Source organism: Staurois parvus, unplaced genomic scaffold, assembly GCF_062004578.1.
Source record: "Staurois parvus isolate SC_StPar_1 unplaced genomic scaffold, SC_StPar_1.0 ptg000025l, whole genome shotgun sequence".
Taxonomy (NCBI): Eukaryota; Metazoa; Chordata; class Amphibia; order Anura; family Ranidae; genus Staurois; species Staurois parvus.
The window spans coordinates 35,250-61,905 of NW_028317821.1; the positions used below are offsets into that span (position 1 = coordinate 35,250).

A 26,656-nucleotide genomic window follows, 5' to 3' on the forward strand; every position below is an offset into this window, starting at 1 on the left:
ACACTTCAACGATAATACCCAGTGCCCTCCATGAGATTATCCTGATTACGACAAGCTGTACAAAATTCTGCCACTCCCAGCACATTTCAAAAACATTTACTCCATCAAAAATATTTGTGTGGATGAGTCCCTCGTCCACTTCACCAGAAGGCTGGGCAATGAACAGTACATCCCCAGCAAACGGGTCAAATATGGCATAAAGTTTTACAAGGTATGAAACCGGGCCATAGGATACACTTATAACTTCAAAATATATGAGGGAAAGGACAGTCGGCTAGACCCCCTGGATGCCCTACCTATATGGGGACAAGTGGCAAAATTGATTGGCAAGTTATAGAACTGCTATTCGAGAAGGGTTACCATCTGTACATTAAACATTTTCTACACCAGTCTCCATCTATCTCTATATCAAGCAAACTGTGGCCTGTGGGACAGTGAGGTCCAACAGGGCTTCCCACAAAGATTGGCTGCACAAAACTCAAAGGGGGGATGCAGCTAGTTTGTGAAATTAAGAGATACTAGACCTAAATCAGAGATAATAGAGATGTCTATATCCTTTCCTCAACTCACAGTGACACCCCAGTGGAACTTCAAAAAAAGACAAGGTACAGTCCAAAAACCCAGGTGCATACATGACTATAATCAGTTCATGAAGGGGTGGTGGATATGAACGACCAAATGTTACAGCCCTACATATCCACCAGGAGATCAGTCTATTGGTATAAAAAGGTATCCATCTACTTAGCTCAGTTAGCCCATTACAAATCTTATGTCATCTTTTGTAAATGCACACGAAGATCCCTAACCTACCTGAAATAAAAAGAGGACATTAGTACAGCCCTTCTCTATCTGAATGGCTATGCCCCTGAACAAATTTGCTCTGATTCAGTGACCAGACATCATGAAAGACATTTCCCCCGATATCCTTCCTCTTACCCAATCTCCAGGGCTGACTCCAATAAAAAGTGGTAGAATTTCCAATTGTCAATGCATTTTTTTTCACATAAAATCTGAAATGTTAAAATACCAGAGTATAGCATATTTGCTATGTCTGTGTATGATATTATGTAATTAGGATACTAATCTTTTCTTGTTTACCTACTATTTTTTTAATATATTATATTAGCCTTAGTGTTCACTTATCCCAGTCCTTGTGAGGTGTTGCTTACTAGCCAGGTTTCCTTTTCTATGCAGTGCAAGAAAAATGAGGAGGCAAATGTGATTGGTTGTTATGAGCAGTCAAGGTGGTTGACATAGTCTGAACATATTCATCAGCAACTGTGCTCCATCTTAATAGATGAAAATGGAGAAACCTAATCCCAGAGAGAGTAAATATATGTCTGCTATTGCAATCATGGTTCATTTTTACACAGTGACATCCCACATAGCAGCGAGAAAAACACAAAATCTGCAGCAATAACCAGTTATTCTATGCTTTCTTCTTGTAATAAAACCATACAGACATATTAGCAATATATATAATTTATTTACATTCAAGTCACCTAAAAGTACTATACACCTTCAGCGGAATGAACATAATATATACATAAGGCCAAGTGTAAATACTTGAATGCACTTTAATACAGAATGTAGAAAAAAAACACTGGTCATTACACATTTTATTTTCAAATGATTTTTTTTTTCTTCTTGGTCTGAAAATAATAATAAAAAAAAAACAAACACTTGTGCGCACACATACACAATCAGACACACTCATTCAGCCACTCCTGGAGCAGGGAGTGCTTCTGTTTTGCATATACAGCTGGTTTGAGGGGTGAGAGGGCCAATGGGCTAGATTTGTTTGTATCACTCCTTTTGTTCGGGTATAAACTGACCTGATGCTCCCTTCAATGTTCTTATGGCTATTAATTAGGGAGATGTCCATGTCTTTAATGGGGGGGGACAAACGTGAATATATTGCACCTTTTTCCACTTACCTGGGAATGGGTGTTGGTAACAAATGAACAACACAAACACTGGGTGTCACTGTCGCACCTTCACTGACAAGGTAGCAATACAAGACACTTGGTTTAGAAAGAGAAGTAAAGTCTAAGGTGATTGGTGGACAAATTTCGCTGGGAGAGGTTTTGTGGTTTCACTCTCCAGTGCATTACATAGCAGGATGTGTTGGTGTTCATGAGATGGTCCACAAAATGAAACAACTTTGAGTACAATGCCTCTTCTTTTTTTGTATCTGTGTGGAATGTGGAATTTTTATCGGTTAAGTCTTACCATACGATTCTTGTGTATTAAATGAGAACAGCATTACCATGACATGTTTAGCTGTGGATGAAAGTCGCATCTTGCTCCATCACTGAAGATCCTGCTCTGCATAAAGGAGCTAAAAGTCTTAAACGTTCACTGGCAGAGAAGGGCTAAAGCATAGAAAGGTGTGTTTTTAGCCTTCCATCCCCTCATATGCCAGAGAGAGGGCATTTTAAGAGTGACATCCACAGACCTGATATAGGGAGGTGAGTCCTTTGGCCAATCCTGGACACAGGACTTGCTGGAAATTAGCAGGTAACTGGAACTACTTCAGCACTCTGCTTCAGACATCATGTACATGAGAGAGTCTTGTTTGCCAATTTCTGCCACTGCAGTTGCTAGTCGTGCAAGGTTCCCATTGGGGAAGTTCTGAGCCTCCCATAAGTTTAAAAGGATGGCAGTAGGGCTTGACTTGGAGAGGAAGAAACCTAAATGACTGCAACAGAAAAGGAGAGATAAAACATTAAGTCACTTGAAGCATTATCTGACACAACCTTTCTTTCCTCAATATTACATCAACATTCAATCTACTGAACCTTCAAACCTAGAAAAAGCACTTGCTATGCAAGCTACTTTGGCGTATGACACTCATAAAAAACTTCCACATGTTTATGCTTACTATACTTTTTCCATAGCTATTTATGCTAGTTATGCTACATACACATGAATTATTAAAACAAACAAGTGTACAGCCAGGAAACTCTAATCCTATTAGAGAAGAATATGTGAATCCATATTCTGTATCAGATGACGTCCTAAGATTACGCTGTAAGAAATGATTGGTGCCCTTTTATTGTAATCACAAATTACAAGTGCAGCACAACTCTCTAAATTAATAATTGTTAGAAAACATAAATACTCCTATGAAAAACATATATATAAGTGACCCCAAACTTAAAGTCCATAAACAATCCCCTCAGTGACGTGTATCACTTCTGTGAATATCTTCCCCTTTGGTAATATTCAGTGTTCCTCCACCACACCAGGTGAAAACCCTGCTCACTTCAAGAAAAGAAAATATGCGCTCATCTGGGTGTTTTCAAGCTCCTCAGTCACAGTGGCATATCTTCTTATATCCTCTTGACTTCCACTGCCATCAGGCCAAAAATGATCTCATGCAACAGAAAGACCAAAACACAGTGCACTCTGTATAACACTTTATTGTATCCCCCACTGAAAGTGTTCTACAGAGAGCACTATATTGATCCTGGCTCCTCTCCCTTGACCAGTGCCCCAATAGCAAGCCACTGCTAATGGGGCACTGATGCATGCACACCTTGGCCCTGCCAGCCACTCTCTTCTTATTGGCTCACTGGCTGTGATTGACAGCAGTGGGAGCCAATGGCTCCCGCTGCTGTATATCAACCAATAAGACAGCCAAGGCTCCTGTGCAGATGAGTATTAGTGGGGGGCTGTGTGGGGTGCAGCACTCAGAAGTTTTTTTTTTACTTTCATGCATGGAATGCATGAAGGTAAAAAACCGTCAGCCTCTGCAACCAGTTTTTTTCAGCCCACTAAGATCATATTTTGAAACTTTGTGCAGGAAAACTGTTAGTATTGGTTGATATTTAAAGTGGAAAAGAACTATTAAAGTGTGTCTATATTTTTGTTGTAGTTTAGAATAAAGTGGGGAAGTTTCACTGCTGTATCAGGATCTGTTACAGAGATGTCCCTTTAACTTTCATTAATTTTGACACTGCTCGAAGTGCTGAACTTCTCACTCTAAAAATGACACTTCCAGCCTTAGTACATTACATACAGTGAAGCCTGTGTGGGCATCTTGTACTCCACCTCCTCTATTCACAAAACCTCTTTTTTTACACAGTTATAAAACAATACACTAAACATTCTGCCTCTCTAATTTCACATGTAGTATAGAGACAGGGTTACTAAGAGAGCACTGGCCTGTTCCTACCTTGCCACTCCTATTGCTGATTGAACTAACAAGGTGTTCCTTTATGTGTTGTTTTGGCCAGTAAGGGTGCTCTAATGTAGGAGCAGGTGAATGCCCACTCGGTTCTATTGCTGCTGAAATGTAGCCAGTGACAGGGTAGCTAATGTTACTTGGTCCTTACAAAACATAGAACTGATACATAAAAACTAGGAGAAAGAAATGGGGTTGTATAAAAAAAGCATTGGTTAATTATTCATTGTTATTACTAAAGTACCTTATACTGTAAATAAGCCAGAGAGTGGCAACTGTAAAAGCTAGCCAGATTTCAGCTGCCTACTCTCTACTGTGCTTTAAAAAATAACCAACCTCTGATTGGATGTTACAGTTCACACTTTATAATTTCATCAGATTAATATTTATAAGGCCAAAATAGCCTCCTTGATTTATTTATTATAGGTACTTATATAGTGCCATCAATTTACACAACGCTTTACATATACACTATATTGCCAAAAGTATTGGGACGCCTGCCTTTACACGCACATGAACTTTAATGGCATCCCAGTCTTACTCCATAGGGTTCAATACTGAGTTGGCCCACCATTTGCAGCGATAACAGCTTCAACTCTTCTGGGAAGGCTGTCCACAAGGTTTAGGAGTGTGTCTATGGGAATGTTTGACCATTCTTCCAGAAACACATTTGTGAGGTCAGGCTCTGATGTCGGACAAGAAGGCCTGGCTCTCATTCTCCACTCTAATTCATGCCAAAAGTTTTCTATTGGGTTGTGGTCAGGATTCTGTGCAGGCCAGTCAAGTTCCTCCACACCAAACTCGCTCACCCATGTCTTTATTGGCCTTACTTTGTGCACTGGTGCAAAGTCATGTTGGAACAGGAAGGGGCCATCCCCAAACTGTTTCCACAAAGTTGGGAGCATGAAATTGTCCAAAATGTCTTGCTGTGCTGACGCCTTAAGAGTTCCCTTCACTGGAACTAAGGGGCCAAGCCCAACCTCTGAAAAACAACCCTACACCATAAACCCCCCTCCACCAAAAACTTTACACGTGACAAAAAGCAGTCAGGCAAGTACTGTTCTCCTGGCAACTGCCAAACCCAGACACATCTATCTGATTGCAAGACAGAGAAGCGTTATTTTTCACTCCAGAGAACACGTCTCCACTGCTCTAGAGTCCAGTGACGGCGTGCTTTACACCACTGAGTCCGATGCTTTGTATTGCATTTGGTGATGTAAGGCTTGGATGCAGCTGTTCAGCCATGAAAACCCATTCCATGAAGCTCTCTATGCACTGTTGTGCTAATCTGAAGACCACATGAAGTTTGGAGGTCTTTAGCTGTTGACTCTGCAGACAGTTGGCGACTTCTGCGCACTGTGCGCTTCAACATGTGCTGACCCCCCCTGTCATTTTATGTGGCCTGCCGCTTCATGGCTGATTTGCTCTTGTTCCCAGTTGCTTCTACTTTGTTATAATGCCACTAAGAGAGGGACCCATTCTTTCACAAATGTTTGTAGAAGCAGTCTGCATGCCTAGCTGCATGATTTTATATACCTGTGGAGGTGATTGGAACACCTGAATCCAATGATTTGGAGGGGTGTCCCAATACTTTTGGCAATATAGTGTATATTGTACATTCACATCAGTCCCTGCCTTACAATCTAAGGTCCTTAACTCACATTTATACATACAAACAATAGGGCCAATTTAGACAGGAGCCAAGTAACCTACCAGCATGTCTTTGAAGTGTGGGAAGAAACTGAAGCACGTGGAGGAAATCCCACAGGCACAGGTAGACCATGCAAACTCCATGCAGGTAGTGCTATGATTGGGATTTGAAATGATGACTCTAGTGCTCCTAGACATCGTTTATTACCCTACATGAAAAGGCCAAATGTGCCCATACAATGAGCTGGAAACTATTCTAGCAGCATAGATTGCAGGTCCTAACTTGTTTGCAACCCCCTTCATCCTACTAAAGTGCCTGACACTTCTGTCTGGCCCTGGTGCCAAGTGCTCTAATGTTGAACTTGATCTTCCCTCTCCTAGTCTGGGATTACAGAAAGCATTCAAACATTTGAATCTGATTTATAGTTTGTGCAGTATGATAGTTCTTATTTAGCATGCTTTGATAAAAAGCCGCATATTCTGCAGAGAATAATCTTCGCCTTTTCAGCTTCTAAAGCTTTCAGCATAATCCTGAAACCAATGAATAGTGTAAAGACCATACATTTATTCATATTTATTACATTGTATATATTTGTGCAGAATTGAATTAAAGATGCACAGCAATGACCCCCGCTGTCAGGAATAAAATATGGCTGGACAAGGAATTGTTATACTCCAAGGAAAAGGTTTGATAGTTTATCCTCCAACTCAAAATACATTTCAATCATAAAAAATTTACTAAGGGATTATATTTCCTCAATCATAGCTTGATTTCTACTGCTTCTAAGACCATTGGGTGTAACAGAGTGAAACAAGTCAGCCAAATGAAGATGCAAACATTGATTTCTGGATTGAGGCATGTCTCAAATAGGCTTACATTCACATGAACGATCTTTCTTATGTTCTCTCTGGCTCCCATTCATCCGTTTATCTAGCACAGCATGACTTCAGGTTCACGTGAAGGCCGTGTACTGTATGTGACTATGGGTCCTATGTAGTGTTACAGATTAGGACCCTGCAAAATCATTGGAAGACAATAGAGTTTGGCAGCCTCAAACAGAACACTTCTAAGGTTTTTTTTCTTGTTTTTCAAATTGTCAGTGCTTGTGTTAGTAAAAAAAAAAAGTGTTGTAAGAATTTCTGTAAACTAAAGAAAAATTCTGTAAGTGGCCATGTACAAACTAGTTGGCAGGCATATTAGGTATTAGCCATTACGGCTGATGCAGTTTTATACATATGCTAACAGTACCCCTATTACTTTTACTGTCCCCCCATGATCCAGATGTTTGATGATGTAGACTACTACTGCTTAACCCTGGCTGTCACACTGATTCAATGACTTAAACTGGGTACATATGGGCCAAAAATTGCCTAAAAAAGGTCGGTTCAGAAGCAACTTTTGGCCTGTGGGTACAGCTGTATGTTCTACAGAAGTTGGACTTATGACTAGCCTCTATCGAATGGACATGCTGAAAAACCAGCATCTGATCAGCTGTGGCAGCCAAGCGCTGCCAGCAATGGTCAATGTATTCTGGCAGGGGGGTGGGGGGAGGACACTGTCCCCCTTTAAAAACACAAAGGCATGGGGATCAATGCACTAACGTCTTGTGTTAGTGTGGCGATCTCTCATTTTCTCTCTTTTTTTTCAAAAGTCCTAAACAAGTCAAGAAATCTAATTCACTCTGACTTTTTTATTTGTATGCTTACTCTGGGTCAGTGACTTGCAAGACAGAGATAAACAGGTAACTAGTATTCTTAAGAGGAGACCATTAGTGGCAGCTTCATATTTATCTTAGAACAGGTTTTCTTTGCAAGAGATCTTTAATGAAAGAAATGTAGCCACCCTATCCCAAACAGGGGCTACTAGTCAAATGTAGTTCTGCTGGGTGGTAGGCAACCTAGCTATTTATAGTCTGCTTGTTCACATGGTTTTTCCCTAAACTCAGTGAAGCTGTGGTTTCTCTCTTCTGCCAGTAGGTGTCACTGGTACCTCTGGAAATAGTATGAGAAACTACAGTAAAACTGATTTATGAATAATTATACTTCCATAGCCAACCAGAATGAAGTTTATGGCCACTAGTGCATGCTAGGGGGAGGGAATATAAATATTTGGGGAGGGCCGAGTGATCTCTCTTTTCCACCTAGGCTCTGGTTTGCGGTTGGTGTGTGAGAAGCATCTGAATGATTAGACTTGAAGCCTGAGGCCTGAACATATGCTTGGAGCAGAGGTCTGTCTATCCAGTTAGTTCTGGTGCTTAAAGGATAAGTTCACCTTTTGCACAAAAATAATAAATGCACATTTTTTGCAGGCATAAAAATGTACATTTATTATTTTTGGCTGCAGGAGCTTGTAAAGCATTGCCATTCAGGTCTCCTGCAGATCTGTCAGTATATATGCTTGCCCGCATGAGATGTACGGGCAAGCAGATATACTGACAGGAAGATTCAATTAACTACCACAGCGCTCCACAGTGCCGTGGTAGTTCATTGAGAATTACAAGTCGAGAGCTGCAAAGACTGTTTTTAAATTCTGAGAGCTAGTACAGGGAACTTCTCCCCATACTGCTGTCACAGGGGAGCAGCGGGCGGTGGCTGCAGCATTGGGAACATGTTACATGTTGCACCCTAAAAATGGGTGGAACATGTAACATGTTCCCAAAGATGAACTTATCCTTTAAGGGTCTGTGATCTGGGAACCTGGCTGAGGGCAGAAGAGAAACAGGTGATGTCTAAGATAAAGTACCGGAGGTCACTCTGCCACATGAAGTCTTGGGTGAGGAGCTTGTGAAGAGCCTTGGAAAGCAGCAAGATGGGATCATCCAGACTACTGCTGCTGCCATTGGGAAATATTTGCTTACTAATGGAAACAGCTGCTGTTAAGAAGATACAGATTGCTGAAATCAGCTTGAAGGCTCTATTCTGTACTTGTGTCTCTTTTTCTTTAATGGAGTCAGCAGGCCATTAACAGGTGTTCTGAACCCCCTACCCCTCTCTCCCAGGAGTTTTGAGTGAGAGTCAATAAACTTCTTTTAGTTTGTACCTTAAAGTGACTGGGACCCATCTTTTCACATCCCAATATTGTTTAAGTAATCCACAACCTCAGGTAAAATGTCAGCCCACCTCTGTCTCTGGGGGTACCACCATGCTTCCAGGGGTCAAGGGGGTGCTACAGAAACATGGGGGCTACCATTGCTGACCCCCTTATGAACTTGATGATTGCCTGACTGTCTTCAGTTTTAATACTTGAAATCACTGACCTAAAATATGCAGTAAGTCAAGTCAGAACTCTTCATCTGCAAGCATTTTCCAGCTCAGGGAGTTGGAAAATAGCAAAGCCAACTGAACAGCATACCAGTCAGGAAAGTAGCATTTTGAAAAGCATAAATTGCAGTCTACATATTTTCATAAATAGAAGCTAGCTTTAGAATGTATAAGCTCAAGTTGAGCCATGTGCTGTCAGATGCCCTAAAGTCAACCTAAACTGAAAAACAAGAAACAAACTACCCCCCCCCCCCCCTTGTCTTATGCATATGACATATCTTGCCCACTCCTGCCAACCACTTCAATCTTATGCAAATACCACTCATACCCTATTTTCAATACTTTCACTCTACTAGGCACCTTCCCCTTAGGTGAAAAATGTGAAACATGGATGGGCTTCTGACACACTGAGCAATGCATTGTGCCAGGACAGGTGGAGTATACATGAGAGGTCCATGACTGGAAGTGCTGGGATTTTTATGAGAGCTGTAGAATGGATCAGTTGGCAGACAGGAGCGTTGGAGTTAATGAAAGGTATTGGAGGATGCCTTATACACAGCAGATGTTCTTTTTACAAATTGTCAAACAAGTTACAGCTGCATTGGACAATCTACTGAGTTTAGGCTGAAAGGTACAAAAATGAAAATGTCCTACAAGAAAAGTAACACATGGCCTGCTTTATGATGTATGATTACATCTAATTATGGATGTCCATCCCATCACTGTTTTATAAAACGTCATAAAGTTTTACTGATTTCAATGGATCTTTAATAAACCTTTATCACATTTTTGTATAGCCCTGTTTAGTGGGGGGTCTTTCTTAGTACTGGAGTTAAAAGGGGTTGCTTCTGTAGAGAGTTCAGCTTATATATATATATTTTTTTTTGGTAACCCAGAATGCAAGCATGCAAAAACACTTTTCTTTCTTTCTTAAACAGACACTGTTACTTTGCTGATTCAAGGCTTTTTAATGAGCGTTTAACCCTTGCAAAGCAGGGCATTGATAGCCTACTTAAGCAATGAGCACTGCATTGTGCCAGGACAGGTGGAGTATACATGAGAGCCCCATACCTGGAAGTGCTGGGATTTTTATGGAAGAATGGAGAATGGATCAATTAGTAGACTGAATTGGAGTAATGAAAGGTATTTGAAGTTGCCTTCTACACAGCAAGGGGTGGGGTAGTTTGGAGATGCTCTTTTTACATATTGCCACACATGTTACAGCTGAATTGGACAATCTATTGAGTTTAGGTTGAAAATATCCTACTAGAAAAGTATAAAATATGTGCTCTACTTTATGATATATAATTACATCTAATTAAAAATATCCACCCCATCACTGTTTTATAAAACCTAATAACGTTTTGCTGATTTCAATGGATCTTCAATAACCTCTTTTTGTATAGCCATGTCTAGTAGGGGGTCTTCCTTAGCACTCTAGTTAAAAGGGGTTCCTTCAGAGGGGAGTTCAGCTTATATTTTTCTTGGATAACCCAGAATGCAAGCATGAGAAAACACTTTTCTGCCTTTTTAAACAGACACTGTTACTTTGCCAATTCAAGGCTTAGAAAAACATTAGCGTTTAACCCTTGCAATGAGAGGCATCCCCATTGCAAGGGTAGTTTTCACATTTCTCAGCCTGAAATAAACATTTAATCAACACAAAATAAAAATTTGGAGAAAAAGAAATTTGCAGATTTTTAAATACAGTAATTCTTTTTGTCAACGGCAAAAAAATCTGTAGAATTTTAGGTAATTTGTCAATGGGAATTAAAGTCTGAAGATTCTTAAATAATTCTTTTTGTCAACAGGAATAAAATTTGTAAATTTAAAAAAAGTTTTTGACAATAGAAATAAAAGTCTGTAGATTTTCTAAATGTAGCACTTTGAATATGCCCAGTTGAGCAAAGGGATGTGGCTATGGAAGAGTTTCAGCCAATAGATTCAGCTGACACATCATAGTTTTGCAATGTTCTCTAACCTGGAGCGCCAGCAGGGAACCATGCCCACCTGTTGATGTAATTTTGTAGATATACTAACTCTTTTTTTGTCTTCTGAAGAAGCAGATTTGAAGAATATGTAAAACCAACATTTCATATTCCTGATATGGGCTTCCTGTACCATGTACTTTTATGAAAAAAGATCCTGTTCTTTTTGTATTGCTTCCTTTGTGTGAAATACCTTGTGTTCCTGCCAGTCCCTCTGCTTTCATATTAAAAATGGACCACACTAAGAAGGAGAGAACAGCGTAAACAGTTTTCGAGTCTGATTTCCAACGATCAAACTTGTGCTGGCACCCATCCTCCCCTCCCACACAGTCATTCACTGGGAATTTCAGTGTGCTGCGGTTTCTCCACCCTCACCTCTCTATGTAGGTGAGAAAAGAGGGTATGTGATCACTTATAAAAAAAAAAAAAAAGAAAGGGGGGAAAAGGTATTTATATATATATTTTTTGTATCTATGCACAAATGTTTTTCCTTTCATTTGTATTATAAACTGCATGGGCAAAAAATGTGAGGGTTTACATATACTTTTATATTCGGGAAACTCGTCAAGAAGTGATCTCATCCCTCTGCAAGTATCAGCTTAAAATTGAAGAATAATTGAATATTTGAGATTAAAAAGTAGATACAATTTATATAAGCTGAACATGAGGCTTTGAGACAGTGGGAGGTTATTGTACTCAGAGATACTTTTATATAATAAAAAAGAGGGTTTGTTTGTAATGGAATGTAATCTTGTTAAATAAAAGTGTTTTATTATTTTTTGTAAACAGGTATAAAAGTCTGTAGATATTTAAATGATTATATTTGCCAATATACTCTTGGATATTGGTAACCAAAAGTGCCATTTTTTAAATTGTATATTTGTAGTAAGCATGTAATCACATGTAAAACCCTGTGCTAATGTGCACTGAGAGGTGTGATTTCCAAATCTTGTGCTTTGTTAATTACAAAAGATGGACTATAAAAGACTTCAATACATTCTTCGAATAAAGAGGGCCAATTGTAAGCTACTGAGACAGACACAATAAAGACCTTTGAAGAATTGAAAACATTTTACACTGCTCCTGCATTTCAAACATCCTGATGCCATGCATCTCTTCTGGAAGTTGATGTTCTACATTAATTGTTGGTGTAGTTCTCTCTGTAATAAAATTCTTCCAAATTCTTGTTTTACAGAATTTTTTTTTCCTATACGAAACAGCTAGTTCTTCAGGAAACACTCACAATCAAACTAAATCTGATATTTGGTGACTCTTAATAGCTGGAACCAGTGATCTGGTTACCATTTAAACCATTCATAAAAACTTCTTGTCATAGCCAGAATCTGTGTGGCTGAATCCTGCCAATTCTGCTAGGCTGGACTTTGTTCTTTTCAATATTTGGTTTTGTTTTTACCTAACAGGAGAGAAGGGTTCTTAGGCAGATTTTTTCATATCTCCAAAGACTTGGGAACCCACTTACAACATCAGTCTGGTTTTCATTCTACCTGGTGCACCTCTTTAATGGATCAAAGTAGCATCAGATAAAATCCTTATACCATAGCCCACGTGTCAAACACAAGGCCCGCGGGCCAAAATGTGGTCCTCCAGGCCATTTCATGTGGCCCCTGCCCTGCAGCTCCTCCCCCAGCTTCTTCCCAGCAGCAGCACGAGGTAAGGGGGGGGGTGCACTGTGATGTAAGGCAGGGTGGGGGACGTTTGTCTTCTGATGGTGGGGGACTCTAAACATCTGTTTACAATTATCATGAGAATAATACAATTCTATGCCAGCTGAACAAGAGGGTCACACACCGATGGTATCATCCACATGAAATTTTGATGGAGACTGCTCAGAACATGCTCACTATGCCAGAACCATGTTCTGTCTGAGCAGCCTCCAATAAAGTTTCTTATGGCTAATACCAGTGGTGTGCAACTCTCCTTTTCAGACTTCATGCAGAGAGCGGGACTGTCAGTCACTGCTCTTTACTCTGCCCCTCCCCCCCTGTCTGGAGAACTGGGCTGTAAAAGGGGAGGGAGCTGCTGGCTCAGGCTTGCAGCAGGTCGCTGAGAGGCTGAGCCAGGTGCCGCTCCAGAGTGGATCCCAGCTCCAGGACCAGCTGAGTGATGTGAAAATGGGTAACAAGAGTGCAGAACAAACTGCACTCCTGTGATCCACAGAAGTACAGCCATAAGAGCTTTGGCTGTACTTCTCCTTTAACTTTACACTTTTAAGACTCCTATGTTATGTTCATGTGTAATTTTCATTTTTACATTATATTCTATAAATATGAAAGATGTGAAGGATGATGACAGATCACATCTGGCTACAAGCATTCAATAAAGCAATCGCTTTCTACGAATACATGATTTATCCGCGCTGTACTGACATTTTACAGTATGCCTTTAACTATTTAGGATGTTACCTGTTTTTACCTTTTTTTAAGCAGTATAATTTGCCATCCCTTAAAGCTTTGCAGCAATTATTTAAATTAAAATGATAATAAACCTAATAGCTTTTAATTTTTAAATCAGTTTTTGTTTTCCATATATGACTCATCATGATTAATAAAACAATGGTGCTCCAGTGGTTTAGAGGTTTGTTCAATTATCTTGATTAGTACCTGAGTCATGACAGTTTGATTGGCCATGCTAGAAAAATAGTGATGCATAGGCACAGGCTTTACCATGAGATGGAAGGACGGTGGAGAGGAACTGGACATTCTTTATGCAGTGTAGCACAGACAGATCAATATGCTCTCTGTCAGTTCTATGTAGTGTAAAGACATGATCAGATTTAGATATGCAACATACATTATAGTTCATTTATAAAGACTAGAGACACAGATGCATACACAGAATGTATAAGTATATAAGCATACAAGAATGCATACACAGAATGTATAAGTATTGGCATCCAACCTTTTTTAAGCTTACGTTCAATGTTTATATGCCAGTGATGGTGAGCATTGCTAATAATAACAAACAGTATCACAAATATATCTGATAATAACTGAAATTGTTTAATTAAAATGTAACAAATTCAATATCATTCAGTTTGGAGCTAATGGAATTCATTCTAGCATGACTGGTGTTGGGAGTATCAAAGGTTTAGTGCTCTGAGAAGTGAGTGTGTGAACATACAGTATATGGTTGGCCTTAACAGGAGAAGCTTTCTGTTGGTTGAGTAAGGTCCAGGGGCGGACTGACAACTCATGGGGCCCCCGGGCAATAGGGGATCATGGGGCCCCTGTGTCCTTGCCCAAACTCAAAAAAGCCTATGAAAAAGGTACCAGGGGCATCTCATGGGGCCCCCTACTGACCCCGGGCCCTCGGGCAGTGCCCGAGTTTCCAAATGGTCAGTCCGCCCCTGGTAAGGTCCCTCTTCTGCAGGTTCATCTGGATATGTGGTCCTGATGCTGAGCAATGGTAGGTGTCACCCACAGATTGCAGAAAGCTTGTACAAGTGGGTAGCAAAACCAAGCAGTTGAGAGCCATGCGGTGCCAATAACAATTTCAAGGGTCCTTGGTGGTCAGATTCAAATTATGAGACTGCTCTACTTGGAGTATACTTGCATCATTCAGTTGAGAACCACACAAAGCCAATAACAATTTCAAGAGTCCTTGGTGGTCAGATTCAAATTATGAGACTGCTCTACTTGGAGTATACTTGCATCATTCAGTGAGATGTCCTCTGCTTAAGAGACTGCTAAGAATATTTGTAAATTGTATTCCTTTTGGCAGGTTTCTACCAGCTGCCAACTGGACTGAAAACTATTCAAAGTATTGTTTAGTAAAAACCTGTCAACACTTCAAGCTTGTCTCTTGAGTATTTGTCACCATCACTGTCACCTGTATAGAGATCACATACTGCTACCAATCTGAAATACATTTTAAGGCAGCAACAAATATTGTCACCTGCATAGAGATCAGATACTGCTACCAATCTGAAACACATTTTAAGGCAGCAACAGACATTGCAATTGGTAAACCAATGTCTGATTTCATTCTCTAGAATGCACCTAAAAATGTTTCTGGAATTGGTTGCTGTGATTAAGTCTTAGCTTTTGGCTCTGGGAACTCTGGATGCCTTCCATAGTACAAAAATGTTTGTGGGGTTTCCTGATTATTATCAGAACAGATGATGTCACAGAGTGCAGAATGATGTCACAAAACTGTCAGTGATGATCTTATTTTCATCCTAACCTATCAGGCTGTGGGCCTGAGCCAGAGGCTGAGGGGAAAGACTGGGACTGGAGCAGATAGAGTCATTTAACGAATAGTTGGGAGGCTGGAAAATCATGCTTTCTGTGGTATTCTGAAAAACTCCTGCAAGGGTAAAACTTTGCTACATTCTTCTTTGTTAATGGATAAAATTAGGAAGGGAACCTCAGGAATCGAAAAAATTATCCAAATGAAGCTGACCTGTCACAGTATTCCTGGGAAAATCAGAAGTTTTTTTTTGCATCCTAATTCCTCGTACCCCCAGCAGCTGGCACTCTCCTCTTCTCTCTGATGCTCTGGGTTTTAAATGGGCCCTCCCTCCACATCTTTACTGATAATACAAGACAGCTGGTGGTCCTGCATTGTATCTGATGATGTCAGAGTGCCTGATACCAATGGGTGGGCGAAGAGAAGCAGCCTCAGAGGGACCTATCTCACTCGGAATAAAACGCCTGCTGGAACGAGGAATAAGGTATGTAAAACTGATTTTTATTTGGACAAAAAGGAGCATTTAACCCTTGCAGTGCAGGAGGAGGCACACTGCAAGAGTTGCTTTGGATTTTTATCAGAGTTCAGCTTTAAAATCATTCCGGTTAGGGTGTTTAGGTTGTTCTATGGTTTATAAGTATAACACAATCATAACCCACTGGCAACATTTACCTGCACAAGATAACAACCATGTTTCAAAGGCTCTGAAGTTCATTGAAATTAAGTACTTTTTACAAAGCCTTTGGTAATGTGCAGGAAATTCCATTTAACACACTTAGCACAATTAGGAATGGTATAATGGAACCACCATTGAGATATCTATAATTTGCGTATTAACGGCCCATTAGCTGCGTGACCTAGGTCATATTGTGTAGAGCCATCTGTATTGATTAAAAATGAAGGTCCTTGTTTTTCAGTACTTGGATGGAGCAAATGTTTCTGCTGAGAAAATGCAAGTAGTGGGCTTGATTCTCCCCAGCTGCAGAACATTCCACTCCTTCTTCTATAGAGAACACAACTAATCAATCTGAAAAATTGACCTTCCTAGAGTCCCTTGCAGTGCAATAACGTTTATACAAAGCAGAACTTTCTACTAGTCAGCCACCAAAAAACAAAGCTATTCCCTTGCAATGAACTTTGAAAGCAAAGTTTTGAAAAATTTCATAAGCTGTCAAGGAAACAAATGTGTTTGGAGGCATCTCTAATAACTGTGACATTTTCATTTACAGTTTTAGTGTTGAGGGTATGTAAAGGGGCATGGAAATGACTGGTTGCCATGGTTTTAGAGATGATGCTCCTATATGTTCGAGATGATAAGGGTTGATCTAAGTGAGAAGGAGATGCATTTTACAGTTAATAGAAAACATGCCATATAAAGAACTCTGGTCTACACAAAAACTTCTACAGTTTTTAATGACTGAGCTGTTTGGATCTCTAAATATAGGCAGTTAACAATTTTGTTTCTGAAGTTGTATTGGCATCAAATGTGTTAAAAAAAAAAGTAAAGTGAATCCATGCTTTGGGAGAGGACAAAACAATCAGTTTTAATTTAACCTTCCCCAGCACCAAATAGTTAACTTTCTTTTTCTTCACTGACATGTTCACCAGCCAGGACCAAAGGGAAGCCCTGTGCAAGCCATGAGTTGTAGGAGATGAAGCGTAGAAATGTAACAGCAACAGAGTCGGCTCAACCCCAGGGCAGCCTAAGCAGGAGCCCAGAGCTTTATGGATGTCTAGGGAGCCCAACAACAACAACCTTCACACTCTGTATATTTATGTTGTTTCAGGCTGGTTGGGAAATTACAACCAGTGTTGGTTAAATTACAGTCATATTTCTAGCAATCTAAAATATATACACTTGTTTATCGACCTTACTGCATTGACATTTTTATCAATTCTACAAAGCTTTGTTGTAACTGTAGTAGTATACGAAAAACCTTTTTTGTGTCAGTCAATGAACATAGCAAAAGTAAAGTCCAAATAAATTAATCCTTCATGTCCAACTTCAATATTCCCATAAATCCAGATAAGGTGTGTACCTCAAAAATAAAATATCTCTTCAGGATCCCTTCAGAAGAAGTCCGGAAGTGATGAAACGTGTCAGGAGACGTGATGTCTGACGTAATTCCGCAAACCGGAAGTGGCGGAGCGGCCATTTTGACTGTTGGAAAAGGCAATACTAACGTTCCAGGAAGCTGCTCAGGCTGAGTCATGGGAATATATTGCTGATTTTTGGTATCCCCAGTGTAAGCACTACAATTAAATGTTTTATTACTCACTATATTTTGCTACATGGGCCTCTCTCTCTATTTGCATGAGGATGATGGAGTCTTAAGGGCTTTCCCTAAGGATTGGAACCCCATATACAGCATTCTGGAGTAGGAGTCTGAGAAGTGACTACAAAACCTGAGTGTTCTCTGTTATGGCTTGAAATTACTCTTATGAGGGTAATTGTATGCATTTTAGCCCTATAGAAGTGTTCACCATTTAATTTATTTTATTTTTTTTATTTATTGATTTATTTTCTATTTTTTTCTTGCATAGTTAGTATAGAGATCTCCTCAGTTTTTTTTCGTTGAGTCCGCTGAGTTGAAAAAAAAAAAAAACTTTAACAAGCTTTACACATATACTTTTTTTTTTTGTTGCTGCACTGACACCAATTCTGTTTTTTTTCTTCACTGACACCACCAAGCCTGGGCTTTTTGCTGCACTGATGCCAAACCTGTTTTTTCTGAACACTAATTCTGGAAAAATGTATTTTTTTCTGTACTGAAACTAATTCGGGGGATTTTTATGCAGCACTAACACTAATCCTGGGATTGTTTTGCTGCACTGACACCAGTTCATTTAATATTGCAGACACTGACACAAATGCTGAGTGTTGTTTTGCAGCCATTGACAGCAATGTTGGGGGTTATTATTGCAACCACTGACACCAATGTTGGCAGTTATTATTGTCTTATTGTGAATGATAAATCATTGATCTTTACAAACAGTGGACTATGTTTAAAACTTATCCAAGTAACCTTGTTGTTCATCTGTTTCTATTATTCTAGTTTATAGCAAAACGGGCAAAACGGTTTACTTACTGAATATTCCTTATTGTGAAGAGCGTGAAGTAGACTTTTTTTTATATATCTGACACTTTCAATTTCTTACAAACATTTTTCAGCAGACTAGGCTCAAAAACATAACTACTCTGGGTATACAACTTCATGTAAATAATCTTTGCATTGTGTTTTAATACTCTAAAAAAAGAGTCCTCTTTTTTTTAGAAGTCCTGATTGGACCTGAAGGTTGGCCGGTGTAAACGGACACAAACACCCGTCTGTCCATAGGGATGAATGAACCTTCTGATCAGGTTCGCCTGAAAAACTGACAGGTAGACCTGATCACAACGCCTGTCTGAAAGTGGCCTAATATTATTAAAGTGTGTATTTGCTTAAACTGGTGTGTCAGAGGGGCTCAGGTTGTTTTTGGAGTCAAGGCACAGAACAGACAACCCAAATTACCAAGCAGCTCCTCTGGGGGTAGTGCTACACATATTACCTATATTACTAGTTTCACACAATGCATCATGTTCTGTGAATGGGCGGTGGGGATTCTGTCATTCAACTGTTCTCCTCTATTTACAGTATGTGATGCATTGTGTGAGAGTAGTAATATGAGTATCCTTGTCCTCTTCACAAAAACTGACACAAATTTGTATATGCACAGGGTTTATCACACCCCTGAATCCTGAATCTCTCTTAAGTGGATCATCTATATTAGCCACGAAACATGATGTAAATCTTTATCGTATACAAGAATTAAGGAACTAGAGAAAATAAAAGGAATTAAGATGAACCCCGCAAAATTGGCCTTGCCAGTTGGACACTCTAGCCCTTAAAGCAGTATAATTGCTGTTTTTTTCCTGCTACCTGTCACGGAAATGATAACAGTATTGATATTTTAATATTACTGTAAATACAGTATACTAAGAAATCTTGTGTGGCATTTGTATATCTTTGTTCTATACATCTACAGTATACCCTTCTCCCATTTGACAGCCACCAGCCAAAATTTAGTGTAGCTGCTTGCTCTAAATCCCTACCTCCCACTGACAACTCAGGTCTCCAATGACAATTGGGCACCAATCAGCTTTTTCTTTTAATGTGATCACTATAGGCTCAATTTGCAAAGTTAAGGTCCCATTCATACTTGTAAATAGGGCTGTTAGCGATTTGATGCAAAAGATCCAGCAGGGATTCCTGGCGATAAGCTGAGGGTTGAAAGCCCTATTGAAAGCAATTGGAAGCTGACTGCTCCAGCTATTGATATTGTCACAATACTGTACATACTGTATATTAGGAAATCTCATGTGGCATTCTGTGTGATTGTTGTTTTTGTAAAAACACAAAATTCCCTTAAATACAATTGGATTAGAAAAAAACAAAAACAGAAAATATTTGCTGATTTGGCTTCAGTACTTCTGAGTCACAGATGTGGAGCAAGCTTGTAGGAAATAAAAGTTCGAATCCCTTATTTCTCTGCTTGTTCTGAGTCACAATATTGCATCCATAGTGCCATTGTGATAGCCACAAAAAGTATAATGTGCAGAAGGAAATGTCACCAGTGCATCCTTTTTTCTTAGTACTAGCTTAGTAAACATCATGGCAGAAACCTGGAGGCTGCTACTGGTAACTTCTCCAGCATAAAATCACAGTTACCTAGCTGTGACACTGACTGTCTTGCTTTAATACAAGAGTTACTGACCTGGGCCAGCAAAGACTTCTGACTTCACTAATCAGCATTCATCCTTTGAGTTGGTTACTTAAAGTGCTGAATCCAGAGGATCTGCATAACAGCCAGGCAACTAACATTGTAGAAGGAGGTAAGCAGCTCCTGTATTTTAACTCATAACACGTTTCCTTTACGAGCTAGTTAGGTCCACTTATACTGTCATTTGTAGTGCACTCCATTGCATGCAGACTGTTATGTGAATAATATCCTACCTTTCCAAATTTAGCTTCTGTGCTAACACCCTCCAGTCAGCTCCATGGGAAGTTGGCTCATCTAAACTGGTGATAATCTTCTGTCTCATTAAAAATGGGATCTTGAAGGCGCTGGGACCCACCAAAGCTGCTGCTTCCTTTCCTCCTTCATCTAGCAATATTTCCGGAGGGCGATTTTCCTGGACCAAAAGCATTGTAGGTTAGTGCTTCTATTTGACAAGGTGCATGAAGGTGAAACAACTTGAAGTCAAATGATGCTATTGAGCTGATATATTAGGGCAAAGAGTAATGTCCTAGGACACATATCTACCTATCTAAATTCATCTTTCATGGATCTGCCTTTAGCAAAGCAAAATGTAACTATGGTTACTCATCTTTGACTATCATTACTGCTTTAAGACCTAAATACATTTTGGCTGGATGCTTTGGGTTACTGAACTTTAAACATCATTACTACTTTAATGGCTTAGTTCACCTTTACCAACAAATTGTCTATGCAGATAAGGGGCGCCTCTACATAGAAACAAACTGTGCAACTTTGACTAAGGTTACTGGCCCAAAGGCAGGACTATTGTCGACAACTAACCAGACTCTGACCTTTTGTGTTCCCAGTGCATTATGGGAGGATGAGAAATCTGGACAGTGCATGTAATCAGCACAGGGCCAATCAACACTGTCCAGACAGAGGTCAGGGGTTCTGCATCCTGCTACAGCAGAATGAAAACTCCTCCTACAAACTTTAACATGTGCTCTACTGGACACTGATAGAATTAACAAGACTGCTCTAACTGCCGATAAGAAAAGTAATGTTGCTCCGGCCATCTCTTAGATATCTGTGCCCTCGAAGCTCTTCTCTGCAGCCTAGTGGATGCCTACAAATCCAGGGAGCATTACCAGGCACCTTAAAGGGGAACCCTGAAGGACGAGGATCTCCTGTAAATATTCCTTAAAAGGATCCTGTCTGATGACCCACCACCCTTTAGAGGGAAGACATCATAGTTCCCGAGCCCTCTCTGTGCTGATGACATCTGGAATAATTATACAAGGTGCATTTAATATGCGCGTCCGGTGAGTGCGCATTACTTTCACCATTATTGCACTTATACCGGATCCAGAGTTACCAGAGCACAAGAGTCACTTTTACTTATTTTATCTTATTTTTATTGGGACTATTTATATCATTAATTATAATTATCATATATTGATTTTATTGATTCCCTGTTATTGTCATTTTTAGCACTGCACCTTTCTATATATTATTTCACTAAAGTTAAATAATGCTCTTGATATAAGTATAGTCCATTTATGTACCTCCTGAAACCTGACTCAAAAACTCCCAGAGACCGCATCATCCCACCTTGCCTTGTTAGGATGCTGCTAAGAGACTCCTAGATTTTTCTGATTCAAACACCCTCACATGTGCTTTCCCCCCCTGATGCAGTAACTCTGAGCTCAGTGTTTAAGAACTCTCTTCTGTGATGGTGGAGCTGAACACCAAGAGCTATTAGTCTCTTAGCAACATCCTAATAACAAGGCAGGATGGAATGATGTGATCTATGGGATTTTTTTTGAGTAAGGCTTCAGGGGGTATAGAAATGGCCTATAGCAAAGACATTATTCAACATTGGTCAAAGCTGCACAGCTTTTTTATCTATAGACACCCCTTACCTGCATCGGTAGTTTTTTGGTAAATGTGAACTATGCATTTAGGGTCATTTCACATGACCACATCTTGAAGTGATCTGAATTACACAAAAAGAGCTATCACCATCTCCAATGACATTGCTCATTTACTGGTCAACCCAGCAAGGTGTTGCTCAGTCCATCTGCAGTGTTTTGGCCAGTAACAGAGTGAATACTGTAGCAGCATGTGAGGATGGATATTGTGACATGGCCCTTACCTGGAAGCATGTTTGGCTTAACACACTTTGTTCCATCATACATGCATCCTCACTTCACTGTACCCCTGAATTCATCCATTCCTTGTCTCTTCCCAAACTTCTGAACTAAAGTTTCACAAGTATCCTCATTCTTCAACACACAGTAATTTTCCCATTGTCTCACCTTATTTAGATTAATGTTGATGTTGAAACTCTGACCATCTCCTTCCACCTGCCACACCCAGACCCTGCAGGAGAGTTCACATGTGCTAAGAGTAAAGCGCTCCAGTGTAAATGTACAGTGCAAGTTCTCATGGACTCCATTCCAGATGTGATAGAACGGGATCTCCTGCAGGAAGAGAGAAAAACAATTGGAAAATGATCCTCACATGTTACCATAAAGGCCAGTGCTTTCTATAGTGAAACATATAATAAAGCCCTGCATAGCACCTTCAAGATAGGTGCTAGGTTTATATAAATAGACTTAGTTTGTATTTTGATAGGTAAATTTAGTTGTCACACTGTGGACATTGTGGTTATAATTGTTGTTAGGTAAAAGCATAACTTGCACACTGTAATCTGTGTTCTCCAGATGCTTCTGGATCTACTGCTATAGGCCTCAGGTGAGTGACCTGAATGCTAAGACCAGGGTTCTGCTAAAGTTGACTGGTCTGGTCTGTTCTTGTGAGTCTTTGTGAGTACAGATACCCCTAAAGGATTTAAGAGACTGTGTGCTACTTTAACCCCTCTGGTGGTAGGGAGTCAGCTGCTGGTCTTGAAGGGTACACCGGCTAGTGTTCCAAAGCGCTTTTCCCATTTTGTCTCTTACTTGAAGGGGCTCTAGTTTGCTACTACTACTACTGTATTAAAGCCACTGTTTGTTTCAAGTACAGACTTCATCACAGCTTATCTGAAAGAATACCTAAAGTCTTCAGCTGTACATAGTTTCTGTTTTTGGAGCATCCCACCTAATTCCCCCATCCCTATCCAAGTTCTCCCAAAATAAAAACAACAAAAGCAACACCCCTAGATTGGTCATTGAAGAAACTTGTGAATGAACCTATGTACCTGGCTGCGAGGCAAGGCTATTGGGGAAGGCATGGATAGTTTTCTTGTGGCTCCTACGGGAGTAGCGCTACACCTATAAGGGTTTGAATGCAATAGAGTGTGGCTTCTGGGGTTTCCTATGGTGCTGTTTATGCTGTTTGCTCACTCATTACAATCACTGGATGCTTTAAAATCATTGGAGTGCAGCCCGATTGGTTTGTCTGAATATATTTTAAACACCGAACTTTTGAGATTTCTTTATATTTCACTGCACATTGAACTTTGACTCAGGTCTTTTGTGTGGGAAGCTGGACTTCCTTGACAAGCATGGCTGTGCAAGTCTACACATTTACAGTAAGAGACTAAATTATAAATAGTGGTAGGTTTTTTAAATGCTTATTCTTAATTGCGTTTTGGGAGGGTCATTTTAATTTAAGTTGTACATGTCACTTTGGTGTTTGTTAAAAGAAATTACACCGAATGAGCTGCTTTTCCACACAATAACACTTTACGCTTTATTGAATGTGTATTACTGCAACACACAGGGTATCAAGGAAACCTGTGCTGATGAAGAAAGAATACTGCCATCGTAGACCATTCCATCTGAAAACACAAGTTCCCTGGCTGTCATCGGTTTCAATACTGATTTGGATACATGTTCAAGGTCAGTAACTGAGAAAGTATTAAAGACAAGAACAGCTAGGCAATTAGCATTTTCGGAAAAATAGCCTTCCTATTTCTTCCAGTACAGCTTGCTATTTGCATATCTTCAGGACAATTTGCAGTTTACAGCTATTATGTAGGTATTAGCGAAATTAGGTTGACACTATTGTTTAGCAAAGTGTTAATAATGTACATAATAAAAACTGCATTATATTTAGAAGTCAACTACAAATGTGAGGCTTGGTATGTATTGCAATAAATGTATTAGCCTATCACATACAGTCCTTCACATGGCCTGTGGTGTTTAATGGAAAGTATACTTCTAGTAATAGTACTCTGGGTATTATGCATACCTGGTAGCTAGCCAAGAGCTTGCTCTTCCACATGGTGCTATGCATGTCATGCACAGAAAGGCGCAGGTTGTGATAGCTGTCCTTAAAATGTAAGAGGCGTGGTTCGTCTAACAAATGCCCTCCCTGTTGTTTCTCCAGCTGTACCACCTCCTGTGGGACACAGTTACAGTAATAAAAGGATAAAGCATAAGGAACCTAATGCATTTTGAGAAATGGTCAAATAACATTTACAGGCTTGAATAATATGGCAGCGCGAACTGCAATGGATATGAGCACAAGTGCAATTACCCACAACAACCAATTATATTTTATATTACTCAAATAAGAACTGTGAAAAATAACTATTGATTGGTTGTGATGGGTTCCAACATTTTGCTACTTGCCTTATTTAAACCCACATGAAATCACAGAAATATATAATAGACTTATTGCTGACAACCTCTATTTCCATTCACAGTAATGTCTTTATTACATTTTACAGTAACAGAATAGAACAGTACAGTTAAGTACAGTAGGATTCCAAACCGGTGTTTTCCTTAATGTTGATAAAGAAAAGAAATATCATGAACTACAAATTGGAGTATTTAGGAAGGCAATTGGAGACAAGCATGAATCTGTAATCTTTGAGTGAATGTGTGTAATGGGGGAGCCGGGAATAATCATCTACCTAAGGAGTATAGATTGTAAGTGAATAGAGCGAACATGATGTCTTTACTGAGGCTGTGGAATAGAGCCTGGTTAAAATAGGGGGAGAAACAGGCCCGAAGCTTGGGTGTGACTATAAAGAGCGAAGAGGCATTAGGACAGAAAGAGAAAGAGAGGAAAGGAAGAGGGAAGACGAGCAGAAAGGAGAGGAAGGGGAAAGGAAAAGAGGGAGAGGAGGGGGGAAGCAATAGGATTATAGGCGGGAATCCATGTGGGGGAGAACAGGTTCTGCATGGTATCCACAGGTCACATGAGGAGAAGTAATACTAGTCTAGGGAGTTGTTGATGGCCAATCCAGGGAGACTAGACTTTGAGAAAAGCTTCTTGAGCATAATTCAGAATTCTCATCGTCTTCTCCTCTAACAAAGAGGGAGATTTACTAAAACTGGGGCACTCAGAAACTGGTGCAGCTCTAAATGGTAGCCAATCAGCTTTTAACATCAGCTTCTTCAATTAGGCTTTGCCAATAAAACCTGGAAGCTGATTGGATTATTTGCAGAGCTCCACCAGATTTTGCACTCACCAGTTTTAGTAAATCACCCCCATAGTGTCTTCTCTGTTTATCTTCCTTGAGAAACAACCACTTGTTGCTTCCATGAAATTGTCTGTTTCATTGCCAAGAATATGGAATATTTCAGATTTTTCCCCCCAGAGGCTGGCCCCCCATGGACATTGTGCCTGGCTACTGAGCTCCTTTCACCATCCTCTCACTCAGGGCCAGGACAAGGTGAGGGGCAGCGGCAGCCTGTTGCAGTGAACTAAAGTGAGAAAGTTGAGAAGTGACAGTGGCAGAGAGGAGAGAGCCAAGGGGAGGTGTGGGCTGTATTGTGCTCTCCTGCTCAGGACAGTGCTCCTCCATACAGCAGATCACACAGGGTCACTCTTACATCAGACTGTACACAGTTTTATTACTGCCCCCATCCACATTTTGCCAGGAGATGGGCAGCCTTTAGAGGAAATAGGGGGTGGGTAATCAGACTTTGTGTGTACAGTCCAATATAGCAATTTTGTGTCATCTGCTGTATGGAGGAGCGCTGCTATGACAGGAGGGGGAGAGCACAGCCCAGGACAATACAGAACAGCCCAGGAGAACCTAGCAGACCCTTATCCTCTGCCCTGCAGATCCTTATTCTCTGCTTTTGTGACCCCTGTCTTCCAGCCTGGTGACCCCAGTACAAAGCACTGCTGACCCCAATCCTCTGCCCTGATAACCCCTGCTTTCCACCCAGCTGACCCCTGCCATCTGCTCTGTTGACGCCTGTCCTCTGCCGTGCTGACCCCTATCCTCTGCCCTGCTGACCCCCTGTACACTGCCATTGACTATTGTACACTCCCCTACTGACCTCTCATCCTCTGCCCTGCTGACCCACTGCACACTTCCTTCCTGACTCATCCTCTGCCCTGCTGAACCCTTGTCCTCTGTCTTGCTAACCCTTGTACACTGTCCTGATAACCCACTGTACAGTGACCTACAAATTAATTGCCTCTGTACACTACCCTACAAACTGCTGACCCTGTCCTCTGCCCTACTGATCCCCTGTACACTGCTCTACTGCCTCCTATACACTACCTTTCTGACCTTGCATCCTCTGCCACCCTGACATTTTTGACTGCACCCTCTCATCTGACATTTGAAAGCAGCATATTCACTGAGAGAAAAATATATTTTTAGAAATTTCCTTGCAAAAATTAGTCACAAATTACAATATTCAGAGGT

At 40.3% G+C, this 26,656-nt stretch overlaps 1 protein-coding gene across 1 annotated transcript in view; it reads right to left on the bottom strand.

Annotated features, from left to right (window-relative positions):
• Positions 1-1,466: 1,466 nt before the first annotated feature.
• The window catches only part of LOC149471170 (netrin receptor UNC5A-like), a 507,267-nt gene continuing 482,077 nt past the window's right edge, over positions 1,467-26,656 (bottom strand). Inside the window, exons 13-16 of the mRNA XM_089693614.1 lie at positions 24,235-24,384; positions 22,356-22,520; positions 20,292-20,470; positions 1,467-2,701 (exon numbers count right to left, since the gene is read on the bottom strand). Of these exons, the coding sequence (XP_089549740.1) occupies positions 2,536-2,701; positions 20,292-20,470; positions 22,356-22,520; positions 24,235-24,384 (660 nt within the window). The 3' untranslated portion in view covers positions 1,467-2,535. The remainder of the gene's footprint in view (positions 2,702-20,291; positions 20,471-22,355; positions 22,521-24,234; positions 24,385-26,656) is intronic.